A 26,208-nucleotide genomic window follows, 5' to 3' on the forward strand; every position below is an offset into this window, starting at 1 on the left:
TCTCGCGTCTTGTGACGGCCGGCCGCCCAACAACCTGCCCGCTTGACCCTATCCCCTCCTCTCTTCTCCAGACCATTTCCGGAGACCTTCTCCCTTACCTCACCTCGCTCATCAACTCATCCCTGACCGCTGGCTACGTCCCTCCCGTCTTCAAGAGAGCGAGAGTTGCACCCTTCTGAAAAAACCTACACTCGATCCCTCCGATGTCAACAACTACAGACCAGTATCCCTTCTCTCTTTTCTCTCCAAAACTCTTGAGCGTGCCGTCCTTGGCCAGCTCTACCGCTATCTCTCTCAGAATGACCTTCTTGATCCAAATCAGTCAGGTTTCAAGACTAGTCATTCAACTGAGACTGCTCTTCTCTGTATCACGGAGGCGCTCCGCACTGCTAAAGCTAACTCTCTCTCCTCTGCTCTCATCCTTCTAGACCCATCGGCTGCCTTCGATACTGTGAACCATCAGATCCTCCTCTCCACCCTCTCCGAGTTGGGCATCTCCGGCGCGGCCCACGCTGGATTGCGTCCTACCTGACAGGTCGCTCCTACCAGGTGGCGTGGCGAGAATCTGTCTCCTCACCACGCGCTCTCACCACTGGTGTCCCCAGGGCTCTGTTCTAGGCCCTCTCTTATTCTCGCTATACACCAAGTCACTTGGCTCTGTCATAACCTCACATGGTCTCTCCTATCATTGCTATGCAGACGACACACAATTAATCTTCTCCTTTCCCCCTTCTGATGACCAGGTGGCGAATCGCATCTCTGCATGTCTGGCAGACATATCAGTGTGGATGACGGATCACCACCTCAAGCTGAACCTCAGCAAGACGGAGCTCCTCTTCCTCCCGGGGAAGGACTGCCCGTTCCATGATCTCGCCATCACGGTTGACAACTCCATTGTGTCCTCCTCCCAGAGCGCTAAGAACCTTGGCGTGATCCTGGACAACACCCTGACGTTCTCAACTAACATCAAGGCGGTGTCCCGTTCCTGTAGGTTCATGCTCTACAACATCCGCAGAGTACGACCCTGCCTCACACAGGAAGCGGCGCAGGTCCTAATCCAGGCACTTGTCATCTCCCGTCTTGATTACTGCAACTCGCTGTTGGCTGGGCTCCCTGCCTGTGCCATTAAACCCCTACAACTCATCCAGAACGCCGCAGCCCGTCTGGTGTTCAACCTTCCCAAGTTCTCTCACGTCACCCCGCTCCTCCGCTCTCTCCACTGGCTTCCAGTTGAAGCTCGCATCCGCTACAAGACCATGGTGCTCGCCTACGGAGCTGTGAGGGGAACGGCACCTCAGTACCTCCAGGCTCTGATCAGGCCCTACACCCAAACAAGGGCACTGCGTTCATCCACCTCTGGCCTGCTCGCCTCCCTACCACTGAGGAAGTACAGTTCCCGCTCAGCCCAGTCAAAACTGTTCGCTGCTCTGGCCCCCCAATGGTGGAACAAACTCCCTCACGACGCCAGGACAGCGGAGTCAATCACCACCTTCCGGAGACACCTGAAACCCCACCTCTTCAAGGAATACCTAGGATAGGGTAAGTAAGGGTAAGTAATCCTTCTCACCTCCCCCCCCAACAAGATTTAGATGCAAGTGGCTGTTCCACTGGTTGTCATAAGGTGTATGCACCAATTTGTAAGTCGCTCTGGATAAGAGCGTCTGCTAAATGACTTAAATGTAAATGTAAATGACTTAAATGTGATGAAAAAATAAAACTTGAAATAAATAATTCTCTCTACTCTTATTCTGAGAATTCACATTCTTAAAATAAAGTGGTGATCCTAACTTGCCTAAGACAGGGAATTCTTACTAGGATTAAATGTCAGGAATTGTGGAAAAACAGAGTTTAAATGTATTTGGCCAAGGTGTATGTAAATTTCCGACTTCAACTGTACCTCAGCTGCAGAGGATATGTTAGAGTTACCAGCCTCAGAAATTGTAGCACAAATAAATGCTTCACGGAGTTCAAGTAACAGACACATCTCAACATTAACTGTTCAGAGGAGACAGTGTGAATCAAGCCTTCATGGTCCAATTGCTGCAAAGAATCCACTACTAAAGGAGCAATGGACATTAGACTGGTGTAAATCTGTCCTTTGATCTGAAAAGTCCAAATTTGAGATTTTTGAATCCAACTGTTGTGTCCTTGTGAGACTTACAGTAGGTAAACAGATAACTCTGCATGTGTGGTTCCCACCGTGAAGCATGGAGAAGGTGTGATGGTGAGGGGTGCTTTGCTGGTGACACTGTCAGTGATTTATTTAGAATTCAAGGCACACTTAACCAGCATGGCTACCACAGCTTTCTGCAGCGATACGCCATCCCATCTGGTTTGCGCATAGTGGGACTATCATTTGCTTTTCAGCAGGACAATGACCCAACACGCCTCCAGGCTGTGTAAGGGTTATTTGACCAAGAAGGAGGGTGATGGAGTGCTGCATCAGATGTCCTGGCCTCCACAATCACCTGACCTCAACCCAATTGTGATGGTTTGGGATGAGTTGGAACACAGAGTGAAGGAAAAGCAGCCAAAAAGTGCTCAGCATCTGTGGGAACTCCTTCAAGACGGTTGGAAAAGCATTCCTCATGAAGTTAGTTGAGAAAATGCCAAGAGTGTGCAAAGCTGTCATAAAGGCAAAGTGTGGCTACTTTCAAAATATATTTTGATTTGTTTAACACTTTTTTGGTTACTTCATGATTCCATGTTCTATTTCATAGTTTTGATTTCTTCACTATTATTCTACAATGTAGAAAATAGTAAATATAAAGAAAAACCTTGAATGAGTAGGTGTTTCCAAACTTTTGACTGGTACTTGTATATATACCATTCAAAAGTTTGGGGTCACTTAGAAATGTCCTTGTTTTTGAAAGAAAAGCACATTTTTTGCTCATTAAAATAACATCAAATTGATCCGAAATGAAGTGTAGACATTGTTAATGTTGTAGATTTACCAGTTATGAACGCAGCATATGTCGAGAAACTGGCCTATTTTCATAGAAAGTACGTAATGTCTCAATTCCAACGCTATACAATACTATGTATAGCAAGTTAATCTCATATCTCAGAAAATATTTATGTTGTACTTTTGTTGATAAATTTGTGCTAATTCTTAGAATCCCCCAGAATGCACTTCCTCAAAGGTATATACCGTTGCGAATGAGGACTACGCTGAGGCACATTGATCAGCAGGTTGAACATGGTGAGATTGTAGACTCCTAAATTGATAGTGCATTTATTTTAGGAGACTTTACAACTAACTAGCCACATTACATGCTGATATTGTATTCGGTATTTCAAGTACAAATAATGTTCATATTATTTGTACTTGAGCTTGTGTCCTCAAAAGTTAGGACAACTCAGCATTTTTTTTTTTTTAAACAGTAATTGTTTATGGCCAGCTCATGAAAAAATAAATACATTCGAGTGTGTCTATTTCAGCAGAAACCTACATTTTCCTCTACCATTGAGGTAAAAAATACTAGTGCAAGTCTTTATTACACCTTTAAATCTTGTAGTTTGAGGAAAATCACCACCATCCTTTCATTGTTCAAGTGACTAACATTCAATATCTTGTTAGAATTTTAAATCAAACAACTATCCTTCACATATCAACCAGTAAAACTGCTTAAAAATATTAATATTTAGCGCAACGTCATCCAAACAGCAACATGCTTGAATTTATTTACAATATTAAAAAGAAACAACATTTATCACAATAGGTGGCCCAAGCATGAAGGCAAGTGGCAAAAAAAGCCATTTCATTCTCCTGCTACTGGAACTTGAGTTTATCTCCAAACAGGGCAACTTAAGAGTCCGTAGAGAAATCCTCCTGTAAGGATGAGTGGTGTGCTGGACATGGGGCCGAATGAGAACAGTGCCCCAAACAGGTAGAGCAGTAGAAGCATCAGCAGGGTTCTGTAGCTCGCCAGCATGCGCAGGCTTAGCCGCGGCCGTCGGTACCTCTCTGCTGTTAGTCGCGTCTCTGGGCTCCTGCGCCTGCCATCCGCCGCGGCCTCGGGGCTGGCCAGGTAGTGCCGTCCCAACTGGCCCAGGAAGTCCGGCCGCGAGCACAGAGCATCCATGTGACCTCCAAACTTTGGATGGGAGAGGCAACAATTATGACAGGCCAAAACAGACAGAATTCTGACTTCCATGGAAACCCATTTTCTCTTAGTTCAGCTTTTGTGTGTATACAACAGATGTACATATTTCAGAATAGATCATGATAGTTAACAGCACTGCTGAGGTCTCACAGTCAAATAGAGATGACAGGTTCAGGGTATCAGTTTTGTAAATTGCAAAGAATTGCCATGTCACATACCCTCTCATTCACCAAAGATGAGATCTTGAAGAACAGTCTGACCAGGATGGCGTTCTCATAGCTCCTGATGGGCTGAAGCTCTGGGTCCCCTTGGTACTCTATCTCAAATCTACGCAGTCCATTGATGACCTGCAAAAACATCACATATTTAACAGTGTATGGAGATATATCATAAGGGATGCATGTGTGTTGTTGGGGTTTGGTTATTAAAGTTGAATAAGTAGTCTGACCTGCATCCGGCCCAGGTCTGTGAGGATGAGTCCGTTCTCCCCTTGAACACAGTCTGGTAGCTGCTTGGAGTTCCCATCATCCTGACCAGAGCCTAGGGTAGCCATCAGCTGAGACAGTTGTCCTGCATTCAGCTGTAGACGACAAAACATAGCATGAGTTGAGGAATTAAGTCTGCATTAGCTCATGCTAAATGTTCAGGAAAAGTGATATGTAAACCTACCCGAAATATCTGACAGAGGTAGTCCAGTGACCTCTCCAGAAACTCATGGGTCTTCTTAACACACGCCCCGGTGTCATCCACCTCTCCTCCATTGAAGGTGTAGTTGAGGTCAGGGGAGCCCATTCCAAACCAGGACATGAAGGAGTTGTTGGCCGCCACCTCAGCTGACTGATCTGATATCTTCTTGGCGGTCTGCCTCGCCTGGTCGATGATCTGAATGAGCTTCAAGACCTACACCAAAGGAGGATGACAACTGACCACGTTTATAGTTGGTCCATCGAAGCAAAAAGGGCAGGCCTAGGTGGTTGGGTCTTGTGATAAACAAGAAGAACGTAGTCTTACCAAGACAGTCAGCAAGCAACAGCAACACAGTGCAGTTCAGAGAGATCTAATCTTGCAGAATATAGCTAGCTCATTTTACTAGCACTGGGAATGTCAAGGGACCTCACGATACTTAGGTGCAGATACGATATGTATTGCGATTTGATACTGCAAGTTTGTGATTCGCTTAGAAATCTCAGATCTTTTCTCCCAAAGTTGGGCTCAATTTCAGAATTTGCAAACGGTCTGGAATTGAAATTAACTTGATCGCTAGTATGGTCCCCTGATAGAGGAAAATATGTTTGAAATGACTAATTATGTATACATTCCAATCAGAAACTGACTAGTGCGAATGCTATAATGTACTGTCCCTCTTGCTCCCTTTCACAATTGTATATAATGTAGTCAAGAAGTTTAGTAACAATGAAGGTCTGTTCTTTAAGTTCATTCAGTTGTACAAATCTCCAGGTGGTGGGAACGGGCCATCTCCAAAATGGTCGGGAATGTTGATTTATGCTGACTGGCCTTGACTTCGTGCTGATAACGCGGAGGCTTGAGAATTAGAGGGGCCCTCTGTTTGTGAAATGGAAAGTTTGGAAAACGCTGACGTCATTTTCAGTTTATAACCTGTGGTAATGTGTGTGAGCATTTAGTACTCATCAAGAATAAATGCTGAACTTGTTTTTTAAGACTGGTCTCTTGCTAATTCATGCAAATGATAAACTTACAACTTATCATGAATTAGAAATGAGTGCGAATTTGATTGGCTTTGGTAATAAAACATAAGGGAATTTAAAAATTCCTCTATCAATTTGGTCCTTCGAGCCGGATCTAAACATCTCTCTGTGCCTGGGGGTAGTAAGCTGGAAAATCGTGCACGGACGAGTTCGACTCGTTTTACTAAAGACCTGACCTCTGAATTGAGGTTAAAAATTGAAACAGGCCTGCGTATTACCACAGAGGACAGAGAGAGTGACTAGATACAACGAACATTGCTTTCCCAGTCGGCGATAAGGTCAGTATGTTTTATTCTTGATTAAGGGAGAATGATTTAAATTATCATAGAGTGATTTAAGTTGTTCTCAGTTTAAAAGTCAACTCTACAAATAGGCTATGCTTGGAGCGACATTGTAGTTCAAAGTCCTATAGAGAACAGGGATTACTGTATAGTTTTACAGTGATCACTGTATACGGGTGAAAACTAAATGTCAGAGTGAGCGATGAATGGACGGGGGGGGTCTTTCCCGGTTTTTAGTAGTCGGTGTTCTTGATAGTGAAAAGTGATCGTGTGGTTGAGGTTCCGTGGGAAGAAACGGAACAGGTGATTTTATGCCATCAGCTTTCAAGAATAGACACTGCAGGATTGGTTTTGGGACTGGCCTCGATCCATTTGTCTTCGGTCAACTTTACAAGTAGGTTGTATTTGGGGCGATATTTCAAGTTAAAAGTCCTAAAGGAACGAGGATTACTGTATACGGGTGAGTTAAATGTCAGATTGAACAATGTATCCAGCGGAGAGACGGAACAAGTGACCCCATAGATATATAGTAGATTATGGGGAACAATTGAGTTGCTTTTCCGTTGGTCATTTTCAATCAACTCTACAGATTACGCTATATTTGGGGCGATATTAAGTTCAAAGTCCTATAGGAACATTGATCATGTATACGGGTGAAAACTAATATCAGATTGAACGACGAGTGGACGGAGACTCTTGAGACTCCGTCTATTTGTCTTCGGTCAACCCTACAAATAGGCTGATTTGGAGCGGCAATCTTAGCAAAAGTCCTAAAGGAACAGTAATGTAACGTATACGGGTGAAACTTAATGTCAGGCTTCAGTAAATGAGGATCCCAATAAAATAGATATTAACCATAAGGTGTTAGATATTGGAATTACTAGGCGTAAGTAGATAAGGATTCCAATAAAGAGAAATTAACATAAAGGGTTGAAAATTGGAATTAGTAGGAGGGGCAGGAATTTACTATAATGGGTAGTAACCCTTCTAAACTGCTTTCTGAAGAGACGGAAGATTACCGTTATATGAAACAAAAAAGATAGAAGGAATGTAGATTTCTGTCCTAAATGGGGAAAAAGGTATGGTCTTGACGGACGCCTAGATGTCGAAAAGTTAGAATTCCTGGTAAAACAAATACATAAGGAATGTGGTAATAATGTGAAAAAGAAAAATACAAGATGTTTTAATTGTAACAAAATTGGGAGTGTAACACTCCACGAAAAAAAATCATCAACAGGTTGTAATTTAACTGTAGGGAAGTCAGAGGCGACAATCGAGTAAAGAAAGGGAACTGAGGAAAAACTTTGGGCGTTTAAATTTGGGCTATTTTCTGTTGTCTAGATGTCGGAGTAACAAATACAATTAACTGTGAAAAAGGGGATAACGGAGAGATACAATACAATTCCAGCCTGCCTGGACGTTATGGCTATTTATGAATCAATTGACATGAGAAGTTTAAAACAAAAACAGGGTACGTTAAATGTTGGGGTAAATTAAATTGAGAAGTTCGGTTGGGTTTACTCTGATTATAATTTAAAACTGAACTCAATCGGAATAGGGAATATATATTTTACAAAGGCGGGCAGATTTGTGTCTATAGCCAAGCAACGGAATTGCTAGACACTCAAATGGGGCTATATAGTGCAGCGCTTTTGACTATAAATTAGGTAAGAATAGTTTAATCGTAAGAAGTTGTGATTGTTTTTCTGATTATTGATGTTTGGTTAAGGTAACGCCAGTGAATTTGAACAAAAAAGTAACGTATTCTAAAAACGATCTGGTTTCCGTTCTCATTGCGGGGAACAAAGGAAAAGTCTTATCTTAAAGGGACAGTGCACGGTAATCACAGTGGTTTGAGTGTATGACAGTGGGAAAAAAATATTGTAGGACGACAATTCGAAGAGAGAAAAATAAGTTACATGATACATCAAGAGATTTAAAACGAACGACGTGAAGGGATCATAAGAATTATTGGGTGTCGTTGTAGGAGTAAATTCCCTGTTCCCAGAGACAAGGCATTCTCTGCATTTTCGCTAATGCTGGTCTGAGTTGTAATTAGACAAGTGAATAACGTATTGGGAATAGAGTTGTAATTAAAATACTAAGTCAAAGACGAGACAGGTATTTAGAGCAAAATGGATTCTAAATGATAACAAAGAGACAATTATGATTTATGCCCATCGAAAAGATTTTATAAAATTGGCGAATTTAGAGACGATTGGTTGGGGTGGTAAATTATAATTCAGAATTTGAACAGATGTGACAAATTAGGTTTTGTTAATCGAACAATAATTATTTACAATTCATTTGAAGTCGCTACGAATTGGCAGATTGAGCGCTTGATGATGACGTCACTAGCACGACACTTTTGTCACCAGAAAACTGGCAATAACGGAGCAAACTGTATGGCTATTAGAGTGTGTATCGAGGCTTCGAGTAAACCTTTCAGAAGTTGAGATAAAAGTGTTTTGTTTATTTGTTTATTGGTTATAGTCAATTTTTGGGTTTGATTTAACTTAGTTGAACAGTGTGTTCTGGCGGGTTTAGGTAGAACTCTTTGTTCCGGAACGGATGAAAGTTACCCAAGATAAGTAAATTAAAGGAGCCATGAGAGAATGCGAATGCATATTTATTAAATATCGGGGATTAAATTACGGATTCCTTACACTGTGAAATGTATGACATTTGCGGCAGAGAGAAAAAAGTAATGCATTGGATAATAATGTTATCGGGTTAATTGTATCTAAAGGTAGCATGGTCATTTAAGTAAACATATCCGTAGACGATGTTTAAAACTTATGATTAATGATTTGAGTCAAAGGGGAATTATCATTAGGTTTAGTTATAGTTCACTTATTGAGTTTCTGATTCGAAATAGCATTAGGGAATGATAGTTAGGGGTGTGGTGGCACACTTCAGAGGCCTCCTGGGATTATAACTTTGGGGAGAGAAGCTTTAAACGACCAAATTGAAAAAGGTCTGCAAATTATACACATGGAACAACTGTTAGAACTGTTTGTTTAGTGCAAGGGTATTTTAAAGAGACAGGCTCACATATGGAACCGTATGAGATGTTTTTTTATGGGTTTGAATTATACAGGTGACTATTTCTATTCAAAAGATAAAGGGTTCTTTATGCCTAATATGGTATGACCTTTTGACCTTATCATGACTGGCTCCCAAGGTCTGATCAGCCTCGGGGGAGAGTCATTTGTATAATGAATGGGGTCATATTGAGTTACTAGTATTAAGGTAAATTCATTAGAAATGAAGCAGTTTTGTTTGAGGGTTAGAATTACGGTTTGAACCGCAAATGAGAAAGTGGTTCAGGATTCTGTCTTATAACATTAGCTGTGAAGTTTTTTGAATGGGCTATTAGGGATTTGGTATTGTAACAGAGAGAAAGTCATATTTATCATTGAGAATAAATAGTGGAAGATAACATATTTAGAGCCAACAGGGCAGGGAAGAAATTGAGATATTTTTGTTTGGTTTTAACACTCGGTTACAGGAGTGTCAAAAGACGGGAGACATTACCTGTGTAATAGGGGAGGGTGTCCGTATGATAATCTACTTGGGACAGTTTTGGGACTGGAGAAGAGGATATCTTATAGCATAGGGGACCCCACAAAGGTGGATAGGCTTTCCATGATATGGGGGAAACCTGGGAGCACTGTTGAACTTTGTAAAGGTGATGAAATCCTACTAACCATCAAAACTATTAAGCTCTCTGATGCAGGCACTTGCACCCCCGGACTGCAAGGGACCGGGACAGACACGGTGGGTGTGTTTTCTATTAAGGTACTGCCAAAACCAGAGGTCTCAGACGGATCGGGCGGGACCAGACACACTCCTCTATCACCCCTGGACCGAACCTGTCACCACTATGCTAAAAATCCCATTCAGGTAATTAATGTTAGACTATTCAGCTATTGATCAATGAGGCACGGAGACTGGTTTTGATGGTAGGGACAATTTGTGGCTGTCTTATACAGAATGGACTTGCTTAGAATATGCTTCTTGCTAGTCAGGGGGAGTCTACAAATGTTCAGTGAACAATGTTGTACGTATATCCCTAATAACACTAGGCCAGATGGTAGTATATCTAAGGGCCTTAAATGGGCTTGATGCACTATCTGCTGAGATGAGGACCATGGCGGGGGTAGAGGAGTCTGACTGTCCACCCTGGTTGGGAGACTGGTTTGGTAGGTATACCGGTATGGTGGTTACTGGATTTCTGACCCTAATTCCTGTATTATTTACTGACTGAGGATGACCCATGTATGTTTGTTCTCCCTGTCGTGAAGGGTGGCATGGTGCCCACCTGATGCTGGATAAGAATAGCTGAGAGGACCAGATGGGGTATAAGAATGCTTTGTTCTGCTTTACTCTGTTTTCCAGGACCAAAGATTTATTCCACACTTTGCAACACATATTAAACCCATGTTATTGTCAGATAGAATACTGAGGGTCCCCAAGGAGAGGGCTTGTTAGTGTAGGAAGGATTTTTAATATGGTTAGCATCTATTAGATTATAAGTTTTTAAATAGTATTATATTTAACAGGAATATAGGACATCTATGAGGAGTTAGGATTATTGTTGGGATTAAGATAGATTGATTAAGGAATTTGAAGAAAAGCCGCTCATAGACATTTTTTTTCTAAAAGAGGGTCCATGGGTTTGTAGTTCCCATGTAGTTCAAATTTGGAAAACATGAGAAACATACAGAGGAGCCCTCCCCCGCACCGCAGAGACCTTGAAGGTGGGAGAGCAGAGAAGTTAGAGGGGGGGCCAGGAAGAGCAAAGATAACATAGTGGGTAAATAAGTTACTAAATGGGTCAGAATGGGAGCTGTAGATAGAGGAGGTATTTGGCATAAAGGGAATCTACCTGTTTTACCTAAGTCACTGTTTAAATATGCTGCTGTATTGATACATGGGCAAAGCCATGTATCAACAGGGGGGATGGTAGGAATGGTTAAACAGCACTTTGTAGCATATGGAATAACTAACTATTTTAAAAACTTTTGCTCACGGTGTACTATATTGAATTAACTAAGAGTGAAAACAAGAAGTGTTGTTTAACAATAATTGATAAATATACCAAATGGGTAGAAGCGTTTCCTACATCCTCAGCAGACGCAGAAACAGTGGCTAGAGCATTATGTCAGGAGATAATTCCGCGATTCGGATTACCAGAAAACTATTTATAGCGACAATGGTTCCCATTTTTCTAATCAAGTAATTGATCATATAGGTCAGAAATTGGATATAAATATGAAGAAACATTGTTCTTATCACCCCCAAAGCGCTGGCCTTATCGAGAACATGAATCGATCGGTAAAAGGTCGATTAAGGAAAACACACCTAAGTACTGGAATGTACTGGGTAAAATGCCTGCCCATAGTGTTAATGACTATTAGAATAACCCCTGATAAGGAGGGGCTATCTCCATTTGAGAAGGTTTTTGGTAGACCCTATAGAATGTTCCAATTAGGGCGATTGGAGGAAGCAAATGTAGAAATAGAAAGCAGTATGGTGGAACACATGAGGAGGTGGTTCATTAATCAAACCCGTATGTCAAAAGTTTTATGCCCAGCAGGAGAACTACAGAGGGAGGTGGCACACGAGATTCAACCAGGAGACTGGATCTGGATCCGATCACTGAAGATAAAAAAAAAATGGAAGCAGCCTCGGTGGGAGGGACCATTCCAAGTACTACTGGTGACTGCCTTCGCTGTGAGAATAGCCGAAAGAGCTACCTGGGTACATGTCACACATTGTAAGAGGGTGGGTCATACTGGCACTGTCGAGCGGTCACAGGAGGAGGAGAGGAACCGTGACCAATATGGAACGGGGGTCAAACTCCTTCTGAAGATTCCCTATACCTGACCTTTCCCCAGCTGTGAGCGTTCATAGAAGTGAAGTGATGGCTTGGCCTCTGGCTGTTGATATGTTCTCGGGGAGAGGGTGGGGCTTCACGTGTGCACTGACCGTCCTGAGCTGTTTTATTGTGGGGGCCATATTCCTGATTCACCATGATCCCCCGGAAAGTGCCAAAGAGGATAATTTGACTCATGTGCTAGATGAGGGAAATGGGATGTTACCTAAGATTCTCAGAAGGTCACTGAAACAAAATAGTAAGGAAGTGAGGGTGGAATTGGGCAAGGATCTCTCAGTAAAAATTTGTGTAGATCAATTGGGGTCTTTCACCCCTTGGCAGTCTAGAACCATGGGACTCTATGGGAAATATTTGTGTAAATCATCCTGTAGGTCGTGGAGCCAGGTCATAGCTCACACTGAAAGAGATGGCTATGTAAACCCATACACTCAATTTGGTTGGAATGGATTCAATATACGGCCAGATCAGTGGCTAAAGATGAATGTTATGCAAAACCACAGTTAACAACAATCCCTTTCCCACTGAACGGAATTAATTCCCCTAAGGGAATGGCATGTATGGTAAAGCTGTTCATGAAAGCAGGAATGCCAAGTAATGATAGCTGTATTGATTTACACTATTTATATCTCCAGGTTCCATTTAAATCAAGACTTCCTCCCTTTACCGTGACAAGAGGAGAATATTACTGTTTGGCCAGATACAGTACACACGGGAAATACGTGGGGGAAGTTGGTACCTGCAATAAGACAGAGAATATTACCACTGACGAGAACATGTCTGATTTGACAGGCTGGTTGAACTCTGGAGATTTCAAAATGTTGAAGGTGGCCAGGGCTGACATAGTGGTCCTTCTGTAGCTCAGTTGGTAGAGCATGGCGCTTGTAACGCCAGGGTAGTGGGTTCGATTCCCGGGACCACCCATACGTAGAATGTATGCACACATGACTGTAAGTCGCTTTGGATAAAAGTGTCTGCTAAATGGCATATATATCTGGTGGTTGTGCGGGGAATGAATTTGTGGCCGGTATTACCGACTGATTGGACTGGACTATGTGCTCTAGTACATATAGGAATGCCTTTTACACTCATACAACACCAAGACATGAAGTTAGTCAAACGAGAGAGAAGGGATGCTCCATCGGGGTCTTTTGACGACAGAGTATATATTGATAACATTGGGGTTCCACGAGGGGTGCCGGATGAGTTCAAGGCAAGAAATCAGATACTAGCAGGATTAGAGTCAAGTATTTTTGGTGGTCTACTCTCAATAAGAATGTAGACTGGATTAATTATATTTATTATAATCAACAGCGCTTTATCAATTATTCCAGAGATGCGATTAAAGGGTTGGCAGAACAGACTGAAGCAACCAGTCTGATGGCTTGGCAGAATAGAATTGCATTGGATATGTTATTGGCTGAAAAGGGAGGAGTATGTGTGATCTTCGGGAACATGTGTTGTACTTTCATCCCGAATGACACAGCTCCGGACGGATCTGTGACCAAAGCCTTAGCTGGTTTGACCACCCTGGCTCACGAGTTGGCAGAAAACTCTGGGGTGGATCCTTCCCTGACTAATTGGTTTGATAGTACATTTGGAAAATGGAAAAGTGTTGTAATCACGGTGTTTTGGGCTGTATCTACCTGTATGACTGTTTTAATTTTATGCGGCTGTTGTCTAATTCCCTGTGTGCGAGGCCTTGTTTCCAGGACTCTGGAAAGATCAATGACCCAACAGATGGTGCGTTATGGGCCGTTTCCAGATTCTGACCTGTGGAGGACTGAAGGCATGTCTACAGAGGAAGTGGACGAATCCGGATCTGTCATTTGTGGGGAATTTATGTTTGATGAGGCTAGTGTTGAGATAAAGGGGAATTAGATTGTAATTGGTTTCCATGATTAAACTGTTTTTTTAATGAAGGTCGTGACGAAAATCCGGAAGGAAGAGTTATGATTCTGATGTAGATTTAAAAACAGTTGGAGTTAAGGTTAGAATTGATTAATGAAATGTGGAGAGTTGGATAAACATTTATAATTGATTTGTTGATTATTTGTCTATTCATATGATAATCTGATAAACCTCTATAAAAAGGTTAGATAAGTTCGTTTATACTTTCATTTTTTATGATTAAATAAAACTAGATGTAGAATTGAATGTATAATATTTGATCAAAGGGAGGATTGATAGAGGAAAATATGTTTGAAATGACTAATTATGTATACATTCCAATCAGAAACTGACTAGTGCGAATGCTATAATGTACTGTCCCTCTTGCTCCCTTTCACAATTGTATATAATGTAGTCAAGAAGTTTAGTAACAATGAAGGTCTGTTCTTTAAGTTCATTCAGTTGTACAAATCTCCAGGTGGTGGGAACGGGCCATCTCCAAAATGGTCGGGAATGTTGATTTATGCTGACTGGCCTTGACTTCGTGCTGATAACGCGGAGGCTTGAGAATTAGAGGGGCCCTCTGTTTGTGAAATGGAAAGTTTGGAAAACGCTGACGTCATTTTCAGTTTATAACCTGTGGTAATGTGTGTGAGCATTTAGTACTCATCAAGAATAAATGCTGAACTTGTTTTTTAAGACTGGTCTCTTGCTAATTCATGCAAATGATAAACTTACAACTTATCATGAATTAGAAATGAGTGCGAATTTGATTGGCTTTGGTAATAAAACATAAGGGAATTTAAAAATTCCTCTATCATCCCCTCCGCTCCACTCACCGTGCCCCTCAGCTCCGTGCCGAACATCTGTTTATACTGACAGTCCTGGCCCTCCAGACCATACACGTGGCTCTTCACCCTGAACACCCTGTCTGTCACCACAGGCTGCCGGGCCGATAAAAAGCTGCCACCGTGGCCCGGCGAGAGGAAGCACCGGTGCTGCCGGTGGTGGAGGACATGCTCCGGCTCCAGAAACAGCTGCTCTCCTGGAGAGGGACAGGAAGTGGAAGGACAGGAGAATTACATTAGGACAGGGCAGTGACAGCTGAGACTGCTGTAGCTGGACCATTACATGACTATAACTGCATATACATCACACAAGTATCATAAGGCTGGGTGACTGTTTTTGTCCATACCTTTCTGAATCATCTCCGATAAGTTTGGCTGAGCAAAGACTTTGGCCACCCTGAAGACCATTAGTGCATTTTTGACGTTGACCAGGTCTGTGCGTACCACCCTGTTAAGGAAGCCCTGAAAGAGCTTGGTGTACATGAGCAGGTTCTCCTGAACAAACAAGCTCCTGAATTTTTTGTTGAGAAAAACTGGTTAGGAAGATTAATGTAAAAATGTGAGGAAGCAATAATATATAATAATAATATATGCCATTTAGCAGACGCTTTTATCCAAAGCGACTTACAGTAATGTGTGCATACATTCTACGTATGGGTGGTCCCGGGGATCGAACCCACTACCCTGGCGTTACAAGCGCCATGCTCTACCAACTGAGCTACAGAAGGACCAATAAGACAAATATCTAATTCCTTGTCAGTACTGCAGAGTCAAAGACTTGAAGGAAGCACTACAAACACATTTATTCGGCCTGACCCATCTGGTGATCCAACAAATAACTCACCATTTCTCAGGTACAACTTTGTTCTGGTCTGTCTGAGGATTGGTCTTCTCTCCTGTGTACCTCCATGGCTGGATGTAGCTAAGCCACGTCTCCAACACCTAAACGTAGAGATACAGTGGTGCTTTAGAGATAAGAGCACACAAACATTTTTATCTCCATTATAGGAGGTGGTGAGTTGTATTGGTTGGACCCAATGAGAAGTTGTGATTGACACCAACACCTCACCCAAGCTGAGAAGGTTGAGGATTGAGCTGTGATACCTACCACTCTGAAAGAGGCATCTAAAGGCCAGTGGCCAAAGCAGTGCTGGAGGAACACATATAGCTTCTGCTGGACAAAACGATGTACCACCACCCTAGAGACAGACCAACAGTGAATTAGAGGCCAAACTAGATCCAGACCATTTAAAGTTACAATAAAGTTGAGAGAATGTCGACCCTAATGTCTGACCCTGGTGGTGCTCACTGCTCAGCTCACCTCTTCAACTCCTCCAGGGGGCTGGTGTGGGAGTGAGCCGAGGAGGAGACCTGCTCAGGTTTCAGACTGCAGGAGAAGGCATGGAGGTGCTTCACTAGGAGACGAACCACCAGAACGTGCTCCTCTGTTGGGGTGAATGGCTCCTGAAACAGCCAGTCATACACAAATCCACAGGGACAGCAGCCAATCATAAGAAGCTCCTCGGATAACAATAACCAATCACACAGCGGGCTTGGAACATAACCCCTATTCCCGGTACTGTTTCTCAAATGACCATGCTGTTGAAAAAGTCCATCTGGAAAAGGCATTCAAATGTGTCTAGCTCAGAAACAGGCACATACTTTAAATTGAGATTCAGGCCCATTATTCTTAGAGAATGAGGTAGACAATTTGATGATGAATTCATTGATTTAGGGCAATGTGGTTATTGAGGTTTTGAATACTGTAGTATTGTTTGCGCAGAATGGAAAAATGTGAAATGAGAAAGAAATGGTACACACATTAACCACATAGTAACATAGCAAGACATGCTTTAAAAGAAAAAGGGTGCGTGCACATGCGCACAAATTAAAATGTCAATCTCTTCAAATTATTAATATTTCTCTATGGGCCATATTCTACTGTGTGCTGTCAAAATGGGGTCCATCCAAGGATAGGTCTTCGACTGGTTGCGTTCAGGCAGTTGGTTTTTATAGAATGCACTGTAACAGCATTCAAATGCTTTCTTGAAGAGAAGGTGTGCTTTTACACCTGCATTGTTTGCTGTTTGGGGTTTTAGGCTGGGTTTCTGTACAGCACTTTGAGATATCAGCTGATGTACGAAGGGCTATATAAATAAATTTGATTTGATTTGATTTGAAGTGCCCTTGACCTTACTGTCCTAAGCTTAACGCTACTCTGTCTTCAGGGCCTAGGTTTACCTCCAGCAAGCCTAGAGGGATTGAATGAAAAGGGAAAAGTACTTGGTACGTGTCGAGGGTTCCAGAACCAGGAGGGGTCAGGGGTTGGCACAGCATGCTGGACATACTGAGGCGATACTGCAGCAGCGCCAGCTGTACGACCCATCACAACCAGGGGAGGAAGAGGAGGGAAACATTACAGTGGGGGGGACATAGGAGAGAGAAGAGGGAAGTGAACATGAATACAAAGGATAGGGTGCATCCAAAGAAAAAGGGGTGAAGACCAAAGAGAAAACGAGTAGAAACAAAACAAAGGACAAAGACAAACAGAAATATATTGACCACATGAACACAATGCTATGGCAGCTAGAGTGATGTAGTAGCCCTTTCACCCCAAACACAGGAAAGAAAACCATTCATCTCTACAATGAGGGACACAAAACATGGTTAAAAACAGATTTCTTAGAGGTTTTTGGGAAGAACGGTTCAAAAGGTAAAAGGATTGTTTCGGTCCAATGGCCATGACTGGTAGTTTTTTTTAGGGGCGAGAGGGAGTACTGCATCTCTTACTATGGATGACCACATACTTTAACTATACATTCTAACAGAAGATGGTATATGTACTAGGCTACTAGGTGATAGCAGGGATAGGAAGAATGGCTTTTACGCCTTTGGGGATTTGAGAGGTGTATAGATAATGAAAAAGACTTGGCTAGATTATATTGAATGGATGTAGAGATGGCAAACAGCTGAACAGCCAAATAAACAACACAAGGGTACTGAAACAGTGAATGGAGCCACAGACAGCATGCACAGGTCTGAGAGAAGCAAAAGCACTACTACCAGATACACATACACAAATAAGTGCAGTAAATTTGCACTGCAGTTGCCCATATGCCAATAATTCAGCAACAAAAGAAAATCCTCTAAACAAAAAGCCTGCCTTTCAGATAAAATTAGAAATGCCTGATCCCATGCCCTTTTTTGATTGGTTTGACATTGAACTTTGATAATTGACAGTATTCATGTTTCATAATCTATGCAAATAAAGACAGTCAAGACCAACGAAAGCCAGACCTCCCTCTGTCTGATTTTCCAGTTACCCTGAAAGATGCATTAGAAATGGAATTAAAAAACAAACTCATATACAGTGAAAAAGGAGATGGATACAAATCACATTTCTATAGCCCAGATGAGAGAGTGCACATATTATTCAGATAGAAATATTCCACTCTAGTTAAAAAGAGTACAGTGGGACCCGTTTTGTGTCCCAGTTGTGAAAGCCAGGGGACAGGTTGATTTGATGCAGATCACCATGTGAGGCAAATGCCAGTGTGGGTGGAGGAAGGCCAATGGTACTCAATGGGGTGAGCCCTGCTGTGTTTTGTGTGTGTGTGTGTGTGTGTGTGTGTGTGTGGGGGATAGAGATCAGCCAGTCAGTCATGCGGTATTGCAGTGCAGGTGAAGGGGTTGAGTCTGGTAGTGGGAAGGGCCATGTGTGACATGCTCTTACCTTCAACTGGGGGGACTGCAGCTTCTGATATATCTCCAGGGAGTAGTGATGCAGCCACATCTCCACAAACACCTGGGGATAACACACACGTCTTATTCCCGATTCCCTAAACACCTGACTGACAGTTCACACCAAATCCATTCATGGCTGACAAATGAAGGCGGCTCACCTGTAGTAATGCCTCTGACCTCCAGATCTCCTGGGCTGCAGGGTCAGCAGTGACTGAGGGCTGATGGGATATGTGGCGCTTAAGGAGGCTGGTGCTGTGGATGCCATACCCTACAAAAGGTACGCTGGGAGCCCTGGATACCAAAGACATGACAGTGTGCACTGAGTTTCCTAGCATTTGAGTTTCCTAGTATTAGGAAGGAAAGAGAAACTAAAAGGAGGCAAAGGAATAAGAAAGTATGTGCTCTTATTGGATAAGTTCAGGTAGCATCCTTCAAATGTTATCACCCCACTGATCACAACCCTGCTAGCACTCTGTCACGCCTGACTTTAGAGTTCTATCCCCACTGTAGAGTACCTGGGAGCAGGTGGAGACACAGAGCCTCTTTTGTAGGTGAATGGAGAAGGGGGAACACTGCCCTCTGTAGGAAGGAAATACTTGAGGTAGGTGTCCACTAGCACAAAGTATGCACTATCCAAGCTGCTCACATGCTGTCTTAGAGAGTAGTTCTGAGAACACAACATCAAAGCACTTGTGTGAGGTCAAATAATATATTCACATATCTCTCATGTCTGATTCACATATCACAAACTACCAAAATAAGATATTGTTATGACAGTTGAGCATCGTTACCTTTGGTGTTATGAGACTGGAGGCAAACATAAACATGTAATATTCAAAGGGATCTGAAGAGGGTTAAGGACATACCACCAGACTTTAAAACACACCAAATCACAAACATACATTGTCAACAATGTTTTTGAGAAAGCGAGGGCCGAGTGAGTTTGAGCGTCAAGGATACTGAGTGCCAGGCTGAGTGTCTGCAGACCAGACAGAGGAAAATGCAGCTTGTTGTTTAAAAGTGGGCAATCTGGGAGAACGCCTTCCTGTATGGACACCTTTACAGGACCCTGCAAGAGGGGAGGAGAAATAATAAAGTGGTTAGTGTAAAAAAAAGTTGTGGAAGACCTTGCTATGTATCAAATAAAAAGTTACATTTAAAAAGAGATGTGACTTACAGGCAGGAAGCTGACTGGTATTTCATATTTGTACTCCTCTGCTTGAAGCTTGTACACAAGCTTCATCATTGGACCACTGAAAATCACACGATCATAATTAACATCAGTAAATTACTGCTTTTCTAATATTCAACGTCATAAAGGTAGACAGTGGACAGAAAGACACGGGAACACAAAGACAGACATAGGATGACAGACTACCTAGGGTTGAGAAAGTCCATAACGATGTTGTACTGATTGCTGCACGCCTGCAGAAATCCCAAGTTCCAGCCCACGATGACACCATCCAGACTGCCAAAAACACTCTCTACCAGCCAGGGGAAAATCAGGTGCAGCTCCTGCAGAGTGAGATAATAACAGAGGATGAATGTTTTTAGGTAACATGGTTGAGTTGAACCAGGTTCAGGCACAAAGCTGACATGCTGACTGACTAAACATTGACATGGATATTGATGGATATTAACTATCGACAGAAACATGCCCCCCCCTCTGTATAAACAACACTGGCTTATACAGACAAACTGTACCTTTGCAGGGTAGTCATCAATGACCTTCACCAGCTCCTGGCAACACTGGAGAAAAGGCTTGGTGGTCGAGTCCATTTTCAGGTTGGCCTGTGAAGAAAAGACAACATCATTACTGCTGACAACAGTTACTGCTGCCACGGTACTATGCTAGCTATTATGTGACAATGACTTGGCATTGTCACAAATTCAAGTAGGCAACAAGAAGTTCACATGTTGCTTATGACGAGCAGCAACACAATATACTAACCAGAAGGTAACTGGGCTGTTGCATGGCTGGGGCAGCCATAGAAAATTCTAGTTAGACGAGACGCGGTCAGAATCCAATTGACACCTGGATAGACAAAGCAAAAATGGTTCCGAGGGTCTTTATTGATATTGTGATTATCTATATCAAACCAATTAGGAGCATAGCTAACTACAGTTAGCTGGCTAGCTACCCAGTGAGGGGCACATATGACTACAAAACGCTTAAACACCGGAAATAAGATAGCCAATCAAATTTAAACGTGGCTGAAACTATAACCACCAGTAATTACATAGCTTTGCGTTGGATAACTAACGTTACCTAACATCTGCAAGCTAGCACTAACGTTTGCTTGCTAGCTAGCCAGCCAGCCAGCTAACTGTGGTTAGATAGTTCTGTACTGCCATCAGCTTGTGAGCTACCGTTAGCTGGCTTAGTTTAGCGGCTAAATGTGGCAGGCAGCAGCTAACAATGCTACGGGCTGACAAAGCAATTTGTTTTCAAAATAGCCTCATCTCAACATGCACTGGGTTAACTTACGTTGCTTACCTCCCTCGACAAAAAAAATGGCCAGACTTTCCAGTTCATCAAATATATGTATCCTAGTCCTATCTATGTATATGTATCCTCGTCCTATCTATGGGTTCCAATCTACCGCGTTTCTATCAGAAACAGCATAGCGAAGCGAAATTATGTCATTTCGCTGAAGGACGTGGCACGCGAACGTGCGCTCCCGTGTGGATCGTGCCTGAAGGAAGAGCTAGGTACAATATTGTAGGTAGATGGCAGTGTTGCCACCTCCAAAAAGTTTTAGTAGACCTAGGCCATAGAGATAGATAGAGGCCTCATCTTTGTATTTGTGCCATTATAGCGTCTGTGAGCCTCAATGGCGCTGCCCATGCATCTCCATTTTAAAGTAGTACATTTTCTTCTTCACAATAGGCTGATCCCTCCTGATGACCCGGTTGGACATGACTCCAACAGGGTCACCCGGAGGCATCAGCTAATGGAAGTCCCACCCAGTTGACTACGTTAGAAACCCTCAATTACGCTGCCCATGCTCGTACAACCTTTTGACCACTAGAGGTCTCTATCCTTCTCTATGTCAGGGTTAGGCAACCCTGGTCCTGGAGTGCTGCAGGCACTTCCTATTTTTGATTTAACCAACCTGGAAGACCAGGTGTGTTGAATTTAGGCAATCACTGAACTGATCAATTAGCTCAGTTGGTCTGGTGTGGTGTACAGTTGGGACAAAATCCTGCGGCACTCCAGGAACCTAGGTCGATGATGAAAGCTGGTTCATAGACTACATGGAATTGTGATAAAGTAATATTACTTACTGCAGGGTGGGATTACCGAATGGTTGTGGGCCCCCAGGAGGTTGGGGGCACCCCCAGATAGCGTATGATAGCCAAATGTGTAGAATTGCAGAAAATTAGCTTTAAAAGCTCAATTCTCTCTTAGCCTCATGGCAAAATGTGAACAATAGCATGAGATGAGCTATTAAACAGCACACCTTTTCTCTGACCCATGAAAAAAAAAAGTGTAGAATGGCTGGAAATGAGCTTTAAATTTGCTACATTTTCTCATAGCCTCATTACAAGAAGTGTAGAATAGCATTATAAAACGGCACATTTCTTCTACACAAAATGTGTTGAAATGCAAAGTTAGCCGTCTCCCCCCAAATTAAAAAGAATCTGTTTTCCTAAAAAAGGCCCCTGGGCCCCAAATGCTGCAGTCCAGCCCAGACTTACAGTTAAATATTGTTACATTTACATACACTTTCTAAGTATATCAACAATCAAATCAGGTGAATCAATCATCATGGATGGTAGATTTTTTGAAACCCCTTGACTGAAAGAAACTAACTCAAGATAGGTGCAAAGTATGCTTTTTGCAAGTGCAAAGTTAAGTGTGTTTAGTGTAGCCTAGTATGTGGCATAACTATTGGTTTGTGTGTATCTTTATGATGTGTTTTAATTTTACAGTGACATGCCCCTGTGTTAATGGAGTATTAAATCCCAGCAGAACAGCCTTACAAATCGTATTACATCCTGTTTTGATTTAAGTGCGCGCATCCCTCACAAATACCCTTTGGAGTCCCCTGTCCTGCCGGGAAATTAGGCAGTGTGTCAAAATGATTAATCAATGGCTGATTAATAATTCTAATTTCATCACTTTAAACTGCAGAGCGTTATTGCAGTAGCATCCCGGTCTAGGCATCCAATAATCTCCTGTCTTTCTCTGTGGATGCCGATGTGGGCTTATCTGATCTGATAATACCTCCGATTAAAAGGGACTCTTTACGTTTAATGATTATATTTGTTCATAAGGATAATGCAACAAAAACAGGATTACAGAACAATAACCAGATTTATCAGGATAATACAACATTTAAGCACCAAATATCCCCTAAAAGAGATCACCTATAGTATTTATGCTCACAAAAAAGTTGAATGAGGTACTGTATGCATCCAATGGTCCAATGACTGTCCTTTTGGAGCATATTTTAATATACTATTACTATATAACCCGATTAGGAAAAGAAAAGGCCCATGATCAGTGATAATACATATGGCAGTGGAGGGCAAGCACATGAATATAATAATAATCAGATTAATTTCCTTCAACTCCAAACCCCCCTCCAGCCATTTACATAATACCACTAATGTGGGTTTTTACTGGATGGCATACAGCTTTTGTCAGATTTTACTTTTTATAGCAGTTGGAATTTACGCAGCAGGTGAGGGAAATGAACGTATCGGGTTAGGATAATTAGGTTAAGGTTAGGAAAAGGATTAGGGTTAGCTAAAATGCAACTTTTTTAGTTAATTTGACAAACGCTTTATCCCTTCAAACCATGACCACTCATGTGTGACCAAGTCCCCATTAACCTATGGCATCCCGGAGAGAACAATTTTAGGCTACAAAGACCCCGTGTGGCATTGTGAGCAACACCTTTTCAATAAAACATTTGAACAGGTTCCTTAGCAACAGTGTTGAGAAACAAAGACCTTGCCCTGGTTCCTCTATGACAGAAATGCTAATTAGCCTCATGGAAGGCACCACTTAAATGTGAAATGAAAGCAGATGAATAAAGCTGTATGTATGCATGATATTCATGAATAATGTGAACCAATTCTGTGAACTTTGATTGCATAGGTTTAGTTGCATAGGTTTGAAAAAGGGTTTTGGGAATGAGAATCAATGAGGAGAGGCCACACACAAAGACAGTGATTTTCACTGAGACATTCCAAATATGGCATTATTGTATTCTGCATATGAATACTAACCTGATAATTTCAATGTTGTTTTTAGACAGACACCACATACACACACTGCAGTTCATGTTGTGTATGCATTTGTTAAGATTGCTACAAAACCCAACTAACTAGGCTGTTGGATCTCACAGTTGGACAGCAGGTTACCAAATATATATCTATTTTAAAATAATAATAATTTCCAGTGCTGTAGGTCCACAGTGCAAATGATGACTAACAAGAAAAAGCAAATGGCTGAACAAGGAAATTGTATTTATTTTTAGATAAGTCTATACCAACGACAGGTGAATCCACACATGAAACAAAAGGATATCCCAAAACAACTCAACTTTTTTACATTTTACATAAGTGGAAATAGTATAATGCATTTTAATAAGCACAAAACATAATATTGTGTCACTGACACTTCAGAATGGATTATCCCAACGCTGCGTGCACTACACAGGAAAAGTAATGAATGAGACAGGCGTGCTGAGTACTCTCCCCAGAAGAACACTCAATGTAAAACTCTCAAGATAGTGAGTTGCGGTAGAAATGTTACAAAGAAACAGGTCATTCTTTGCAAAATAAGCAACGCAATGACATGGTCTAAGCATGAATGTAAAGAACCACCATTTCTGACACATACTGAGCTCTAATCTGAGCATGAATGAATGGGAAACTTTAATTAAACCACACTGGGCACAGATGTTGATTCAACATCTATTCCACGTTGGGTCAATGTAATTTCATATAAATAACGTGGAAACAACCTTGATTCAACCAGTGTGTGCCCAGTAGGATGTGACAGCACACAATATTAAATAGGCCTAGTCTACTACTAGCCCAGCAAAAAAAGTTATTCCAGTGTCATGTGAAAAATATAGCATCTAGTCTAGCCTATGTACCAGTCTGTTTAGCTAACATTCCACTCCTTGTACTCTCTGTTATATGACAACGATGTTAGCATGACAGGAGGGACAATGAGCGTAATAATAGTCAAACAGACTTGTACATAGGCTGCATTTTACAGTAACCTCATTAGGATTGACAGAACAACATACCTTTGTGTTGACTGGGAAGTTAACTCACCTGTAGTTAGCTAACTTTTTGTACTGCCATCAGTTTGTGAGCTACCGTTAGCTGGCTTAGTTTAGCGGCTAACCCAGTTGACAGTGTGGCAGGCAGCAGCTAATAATGCTACGGGCTGACAAAGCAATTGGTTTTCAAAATAGCCTCATCAACATGCACTAGGTTAATTTACAATGTTTCTTACCTCCCTCGACAAAAAAATGGCCAGACTTTAATCCAATAACAAAAATATCCAGTTTTCCCCCTCCTCTTTTGTTAAAGTAACTGTCAAGTAAAAATCTTAAACATATTCTGTTAACTTTACCCAAATAATGTTGTTGACTCATCCTACATTGGAGAACAAAACACACAAAAAACCATCTCAAACTTGTATCTCAAATAAGAAAGTTCTTCTTCTATGGTGTATTGCTGATCGCACAATTTAATGTGCATCCCGCCACCTGCTGTCAGGATTTTTTAAAAATTGAACAAACTAAATCAAACACAGGCTCAAGGGGTTTTCAGATGTAAAATCCTTATGTCCAAAAACCTTTTCTGCTGCAGCCACAATAATGTTCAGTTTCTTAGACTTCTTTGAGACTTGAGCCGTACAGTTTTTAACTGTGGCAATCAACGCCACAAAATCCACATTTTTAACACACATGTTATCTTTTGACTGGCAGCAAACAACAGACTGTGGTGCATCCACTACCATATCTTCACTAGTCATCACTTGTTTTCTCAATTCTTATAATCACCTCCGAATAAGATATTTGATTGATCACTCTGTACCCAATGACTAATGAAAACTTGCTATGTCCTCATTGTGATTTTACAGACGTGTTTCATACGTCTTATTTATACACTTTTGTAATATTTATGAAACGCATATTGATATATTTGCTAGCACTTATTTGTTTTTCCCTTTGCCTTCAACCTCATTCGATATGTAGAACGGATGTGGGAGGGGCTAGGTCTACATAGGGGTGCAAATGTAAAAACAAATCGCAAAAACTCTGATGAAGGCCGTGAGGCCGATACGAAAGCTTATTAAATATCAGTGGTCCTATCAAGAGCAGTGTGCGGTTTCCTTTTTCCTTTCATCTTGTTCAATTGTTGCCATGCACCTGCAAATTAGATTGCTCAGATGTGCCAGTGCCTTTTGAATTTTTTAACATATACTTAATAACAAAACATTTGTAACGAAAATGTTTTCACTCATATTGTAATTAATTATAGGTAATATTTCATAGAAATCTGGAAACACTCGACAGTTATTTTAAAGTCATAAAAAGAGACAAGCTGTGGTCTGGGGGCTTTGTCTGTGGAACAGATAATAAGAGAGCTATATTGCAATCAACCGGCTTGGGTCTGTGCATAGTTTTTTTCAAACCTGTTTTACTTGGGATTGAGGGGAGGACAAAATAAAGGTGA

General features: G+C 41.8%; 1 protein-coding gene across 6 annotated transcripts; it reads right to left on the reverse strand.

The window, feature by feature from the left end:
• Positions 1–3,466: 3,466 nt before the first annotated feature.
• Positions 3,467–25,162, reverse strand: LOC118388090 (sphingomyelin phosphodiesterase 4-like). Of its 6 annotated transcripts, XM_052459949.1 has the most exons (20): positions 20,984–21,310; positions 20,447–20,530; positions 20,200–20,286; positions 19,874–20,010; positions 19,673–19,748; positions 19,456–19,564; positions 19,287–19,339; positions 19,011–19,162; positions 18,654–18,786; positions 18,485–18,556; positions 17,035–17,124; positions 16,073–16,215; positions 15,860–15,950; positions 15,596–15,693; positions 15,099–15,262; positions 14,743–14,948; positions 4,776–5,006; positions 4,555–4,686; positions 4,325–4,453; positions 3,467–4,097 (listed from the first exon to the last, which is right to left on the reverse strand). In XM_052459949.1, exons 2-20 carry the CDS (start codon positions 20,483–20,485, stop codon positions 3,789–3,791), a joined length of 2,451 nt encoding a protein of 816 aa, XP_052315909.1. In that variant the 5' UTR covers positions 20,486–20,530; positions 20,984–21,310; the 3' UTR covers positions 3,467–3,788. The 6 variants fall into 6 exon arrangements, with proteins under 6 accessions (XP_052315909.1, XP_052315904.1, XP_052315907.1 ...); XM_052459944.1 differs by lacking the exons at positions 17,035–17,124; positions 20,984–21,310 and adding an exon at positions 24,980–25,162; XM_052459947.1 differs by lacking the exons at positions 17,035–17,124; positions 20,984–21,310 and adding an exon at positions 24,796–24,850.
• Between the last annotated feature and the right edge of the window lie 1,046 nt (positions 25,163–26,208).

The sequence above is a fragment of the Oncorhynchus keta genome, chromosome 13 (assembly GCF_023373465.1).
Source record: "Oncorhynchus keta strain PuntledgeMale-10-30-2019 chromosome 13, Oket_V2, whole genome shotgun sequence".
In the NCBI taxonomy this organism is placed as follows: Eukaryota; Metazoa; Chordata; class Actinopteri; order Salmoniformes; family Salmonidae; genus Oncorhynchus; species Oncorhynchus keta.

Excerpts from the sequence above, each read along its gene's own strand:
- LOC118388090 (XM_052459949.1), bottom strand. The coding sequence starts at position 20,485 with ATGGCTGCCCCAGCCATGCAACAGCCCAGTTACCTTCTG. Across the intron at positions 16,216-17,034 it reads GAACCCTCGACACGTACCAA|GAGCCATTCACCCCAACAGA; the intron begins GTACTTTTCCCT and ends TGGCTGTTTCAG. Across the intron at positions 15,694-15,859 it reads TAGATGCCTCTTTCAGAGTG|GTGTTGGAGACGTGGCTTAG; the intron begins GTAGGTATCACA and ends CTCTACGTTTAG.